The sequence below is a fragment of the Humulus lupulus genome, chromosome 9 (assembly GCF_963169125.1).
Source record: "Humulus lupulus chromosome 9, drHumLupu1.1, whole genome shotgun sequence".
NCBI lineage: Eukaryota > Viridiplantae > Streptophyta > Magnoliopsida > Rosales > Cannabaceae > Humulus > Humulus lupulus.
Window position 1 is genome coordinate 2,335,356 of NC_084801.1, and position 6,000 is coordinate 2,341,355.

Genomic DNA, 6,000 nt, shown 5'->3' on the forward strand with positions numbered 1-6,000 from the left:
TTACCCCTTTTCTGCTTGTTCTCTGTGATAGGTGCCTGTTGATCCTGCTTCTGTTCAACTTTCTTCTCTATACTTGGTCCCTCATACACTGTTCCGCTCCTCAAGGTAATAGCTTGACACTGTTCATTAAGATTTCCCTTCGGATTCACTTCAGTAGTGCTTGGCAAGTTCCCTTGAGCTCGGTTTGCCATAAGCGTGGCCAACTGTCCAATCTGAGTTTCCAAGCTTCGAATAGATGCCCTCGTTTCTGTCATAAATTGAGTTAACACATCAGCCTGACCATCTTGCTTTGCTTGCATCTGTTGCTGTGCAGGTCTTACTGGTTGTTGCTGATAAAACCCAGGAGGAGGTCGAGGATACTGCGGTTGATTCTGTTGAAACTGTTGCTGACTGCCCTGCCCAGTTGTCCACGAAAAGTTTGGGTGATTCCACCACCCTGGATTGTAATTCATGGAATATGGGTTGTTGGAAGGTCTTGGGAAGTTCCCTATTGCTTGCACTTGCTCCATAGGCATATTGTTAAAATCCCTATTCGTGCATTGTTCAAATAAATGAGGCCCCCCACATAACTCACAAATTATCTGCATTTGCATCACTGGAGCTTGAGCATGAATGTTATTCTGCTGTAACTGTTTATTTAATGTTGCCACTTGAGCTGACAACATTGAAATGGCATCCAATTCATGCACTCCAGCCACCTTCTTATTGGTTTCTCTTTCTGATGGCCATTGATAGTTATTCATGGCCATTTCCTCCAACAGATCATAAGCTTGGTTAGCGCTTTTACTCATGAACGCTCCTCCAGACGCTGCATCTATGATTGTGCGAGTAGTACCACACAAACCATTGTAAAAAATATGGACTAACATCCATTTTTCAATTCCATGATGGGGACATTTTCTCAACAACTCCTTAAACCTCTCCCACGCATCATACAACGATTCACCATCTTTTTGGTGAAAATTGTTGATTTCACCTCTATACCTTGCAGACAGCGATGGTGGGAAAAATTTTGCTAAAATTTTTTGAGTCAGCTCCTCCCATGTTGTTATAGAATTGGCTTCCAGAGAAATAAGCCAACTCTTTGCTCGGTCCCTCAATGAAAACAGGAAAAGTCTCAACCTCACTGCATCATTTGTCACTCCATTCATCTTGAATGTGGCGCAGAGCTCTAGGAAATTAGCCAAATGTAAGTTTGGATCTTCCGTTGGCAATCCCCCAAACTGAACTGATGATTGTACCATTTGCAAAATAGCAGGCTTAATTTCAAAATTATTAGCCTCAACCGTTGGAGGTCTAATGCACGACTGTGCCCCCGTTACAGTAGGTAACACATAGTCCCGCAAACTTCTTTGCATTGGTTGCTGAACTGGTGCAACTCCTATTCCTCCAACATTATCCGCTGCTATCCCATCATTTCTATTCTCATCGTTACCATGGGCAATGTTGTCGATCCCTCCATTACCTCTGTTCTGAGCCATTTTTTCTACCCTTTTCTGTTTCCGATTTCTTCTACAGGTTTTCTCAATTTCCGGATCAACAGGCACCCTTGACTCAGACCCTTGTCGTCGCATAAACTATATGAGTACCTGAAATCACAAAGTGCACAGAAAGCCAGAATGAGAATGGTAAGAAAGGAAGGTAACCAAATTAGAAAAAGAATTACTTTCTTGATATTAGTAAAAACAGTCCCCGGCAACGGCGCCAAAAACTTGTTGTGTAAAATCGATACGCAAGTACACGTAATCGTAACAAGTAATAAAGAGTAAGTGAGATCGTTCCCACGAGGACTGTATACTAAGTACCCAAACTTAATTCCTATTTCTATTTGGCTAACAATAATTGAGTCACAAGAATTAACTAAAATTGTAAAACAAAAATCTAAAATTAACTTCAATAACTGAAAACAAATAACGTTACGAAAATTCAATGGATTAAAAACTAGGGCAATTAATTTCATCAACCATCCTCTTTAATTTTCCTTAACACAAATCTTACTATTCAATTCTTCTCTTGTGATAGCAGGTCAACAATAATAACTTATATTCGTACTAGGATATATAAGTCTCAATCTTATGCAAATTTTCTACATCTCTGTGATAAATAAACATAAGATAGGCATTAAGATTAACAACCCTAAAACTACACAGACCACATAGGTACTCTCGTCCTAATGTGAAATCTATGTTTATTCAATTATAGCATATTCAATTCTCACTTCTCAGATTTCGAATCAAAATCATATATTTCATGTCAATGGTGATCAATCATTCACAAGCATTAGAATCAAATTGAATAAATCAGTAGATAAAATTGAAATCATAAAACTTGCATTAATTTAAAATAAAGGTTCAGGAGAATCCATTAACACCCTAGAAAATTAGTTTAGTTCATGATCAAATCCATAATAACCATAGAAGAAATAAAAAGCATCCAAAATACAGAAATTCAAAGTAGAAAAGAAGAAAATTGTGATGAATTCTTCAATTCTGCTTGCAATCCTCTACAATGTGCCTTCAGCCGTCTCCTTAGGTTAATCTCCTCTAAAAACTTCATTAAGAAAGCTTTTATAATCCCTAATTAATTACGTGCGAAAGGACAAAATTGCCCTTGAAAAATGCCCTAACTTCGGCTTCCGTACGGACTGGCGCCGCGGCTCCACTTGATAGAGCCGCAGCTCTAGTGCATTTCGCAACCCGGATTTCCTCTCTGACTTCATGTAGCGCCGCAGCTCTACTTGATAGAGCCGCAGCTCTAATTCAGATTTTAATAGAGCCTCAGCTCTATCTGATAGAGCCTCAGCTCTAATGCTGACATATTTGTTTTTCCTTCTCTGTAACTCATAGGGCCACGGCTCTACACCATAGAGCCGCGGCTCTAATTCCAACTTTTCACCAAATCATCAATTTAACCCCCGGTTTCGCCTAGTTTCCATTCCTTAGCCCGTTTAACACCGTTTCTTCAAAAATTAAGCACTTTTCCTCCAATTTCAAGCTATTTCTTCCATAACCACACTTAATCCTGAAAACACAATAAACACCGGCATAATATCGCACAAAACCAAATAAAAGATTAAAATTGCATCTTAAAACACGCCATAAAAACATACCAAAACTAGTCCTAACACATTTTAAAAAAAAATAGGAACATAAAAAGTAAAAAAAAAAGTGTATTTAAGAAAAATCTAAAAATAAAATATGAAAAACAGAGCAAGTAAAATTAAATATTTTCTCCATTTTAATAATTAACTTTTCAATTAGTAAGTCACAGGTACCTAACTGGTTAAAATCTTTTCCAATCTCACTATTCCAGTTCACTTAATATTTAATAAAATAAGTATTTGATGATGTCTAATCATTACTTTAAAACTCATCAACTACTCTTAATTAAAGCCTATTTGCAGTCCATGAGTTTCTTATTTATATTTTTCTGCTAAATATACTAAAAAACAAGGATTATATTATAAAATTATAAGAAAACCATACACTAACATATTACATGCCAAGACAATAAAACCACACACAAACACAATTATTAATACTAACCACCATAACATATCAAACATGACCAAACTACTTTAACAAGTACTTAACTAATCATAATCAAGTTGTATTAATTCTGCCTTTGATCTTAGCCAAAATCTCTCTACATTCCTTCAACTTGTTAACAGTAGCAGTCAGCCTTGCCCTCCTTGCAGCCACACTCGGAGCTTCCTCCATCAACCTCTCAATCCCACTCCCATGAGGATCCATCAACTCATTCACAATCTCCATTTCCAGCTCCTTGTTCACAAGGTTATCAAGATTCAACCTCATATTCAAGGCCATGGAGTCAACCAACCTCCTCAACACCACTTTCCAATAAGCCACAATCCTCATCCTCAAGTCAAAAGCTTGGTCCAAAAGATGAGGAAACTGCCTCAAATTCTCAAACTCAATCCATCCAAAACCTTCTAACTCCATTCGAAACCGTGACTGGTTGTTCACTTCTGCCATGAAAGTTTCCTTTTGGCACATGAACTTGTTCCAGTCCTTGACAAACTCAGGGTTACAAGTGTAGTCAGTGAGCTTTTCCATCTCTATGACCTCCATAACCCACTTCATTGACTTCTCTTTCATCTTCTCAATCAGGTTTAGTCCAGATCTTCTTGCCGAGAGCTGGAGCTGGTGGTAATCCTCAACATGACTCATCAACACTGAGACCACCACCTCCTCTAAGTACTTCCATAGTTTCTCAACAAAAGCTATAGGAATGGTTGATATTCCGTTGACCTTTGACTGGAGAATGGAAAGAAAAGCTGTCCTTGGAAGAAAATTAGGCAGAGAAATCTCTTTAGCTTCTTCCAAACACTCGAACTCCTCCATCAAAAACTTCCTCTTGGGATCACTTTCCGGGCTTTCATGAAGCTCATCCGAGAAACAATTGAGCATCTCAACCAACCGAGCAGTACAGTGCATGTTCTTCTCACTTGGGTACTCCTGGAACTCACCTCTGAGAAGGATTTTCCTTAGTGATTCCTTAACAGAACCTATGATCCTCATGAAAGTGGTCAAGGCCTCGGCAGTGGAAGAAATTGACTTGGGCAACTTTCGAAACTCAGAGAGACTCTTACTCAACTTGTCATTGATTTTTTTATCAATGTCAGGCAAGTTTCTGTCGATACTTCTAGCTTGAATCCTCATAAGTTTCTCAGCCAAAACAGGTACGCCCACAATCGACTTATCAATCTTTGAAAGCAGAGGATGATATTCGAAAAGCCTAGTTTCCTCAGCTCGAGCTTCCATATACGATTCATCACCAATTCTGTTCCTAACACAGACATAACCAAGCCCAATATTCACATCATCAGCAGCCACCTTCTCCAAAAGCCCTTCCGGAGACTTATCAGACTTGGTCACAACAGCCAAAGTCCTCTCCCCAGTTTTGTCAACACTCTGAGACATTCGTATTGACTCACAAGTGGGAAAGTCAACCGTTGCAGACAGCACATTGAGTATAATACTCGCTTCAGGCTCAATATACTCCATTATAATATCTTTGATCTGATCATAGATATTCTCAGGCTGACCTTGAACAGGGACTCTAGTTATCCCAGGAAGATCGACCATGGTCAAATCCGGAACCCCTTTCTTTTTCACTACCAGAGTCAAAGGGGTCTTAGATATTCCCTTACCATTTCCCGCAATGACGTCGGTGGCGACGCTTATAGCTCCGGCGAGGTGCTGTTCGTCGGTCTGAACCACTCTTCCTTTGTACTCCAAATAAAGCTCTGGCTCTGGCTCGGTGTGGTTCTGCAGTCTGACGACGAGTGGGACTCTGGTGCAGATTCCTTGGCCACGAGGCAGACTGATACGGGCTAGAGACTCGAGCACGGAGGACTTGCCGGAGGACTGGTCGCCGACGACGACAATGGTGGGAAGCTGGATTCCTTCCTCCATAACCGCGAGGGTTCGGAGCTTGTCGACTGCGTCGAGAAGGGGACGAATCTGGTCGTTGTAAGATGCAACGATCGGCGCCACGAGAGGAGTACGAGGGCTTTCGTAGTTCTGATCAACTCCGACTGAGCTCTCGCAATGATCAGCATAGCTCAAAGATGATTTGGTGTCTGAGTAGCTCTCCATTTTCGTTCTCTGAAAACTGAAATATCAGATGAGAAAGACTGTGAGAAATGTAGTAGCAGAGATGACCGGTTATGGTTTTGTGATGAGGTTTTTAATGGGGGAAGGTGAGGACTGGAAAGGAAAGGGAAGAAGGGTGGGAAATGCTGGATATTTCGACGAAAGTGACGAAAAGTTTCAGAGAGATTCGGTTAATGTCGTACGAAGAGGGACCATGCAAAGACATTGACTATTCTATAATTTTGTATTGTGTATAAAAGAAAGAAGAAGAAAAACAAAAACAAAGAAGAAGAAAAACAACTGACCTTTTAATTATTATTATTATTATTAAGGTTTATACTTTTTTTTTTTTTAATAATGTATTTTGTTTTTTTTTTAATTT

The 6,000-nt window shown here is 39.7% G+C and overlaps 1 protein-coding gene and 1 non-coding gene across 2 annotated transcripts; one reads left to right on the plus strand and one right to left on the minus strand.

Moving 5' to 3' along the window:
- The first annotated feature begins 879 nt into the window (after positions 1-879).
- Positions 880-986, plus strand: LOC133802752 (small nucleolar RNA R71). Its single transcript, XR_009877500.1, has one exon. It is a non-coding gene; the product is annotated as a small nucleolar RNA R71 (small nucleolar RNA).
- Positions 987-3,439: 2,453 nt separating this feature from the next.
- Positions 3,440-5,792, minus strand: LOC133800488 (dynamin-related protein 4C-like). The gene has a single exon (XM_062238461.1). The coding sequence runs from the start codon at positions 5,619-5,621 to the stop codon at positions 3,603-3,605; it is 2,019 nt and encodes a 672-aa protein (XP_062094445.1). The 5' UTR covers positions 5,622-5,792; the 3' UTR covers positions 3,440-3,602.
- Positions 5,793-6,000: the final 208 nt, after the last annotated feature.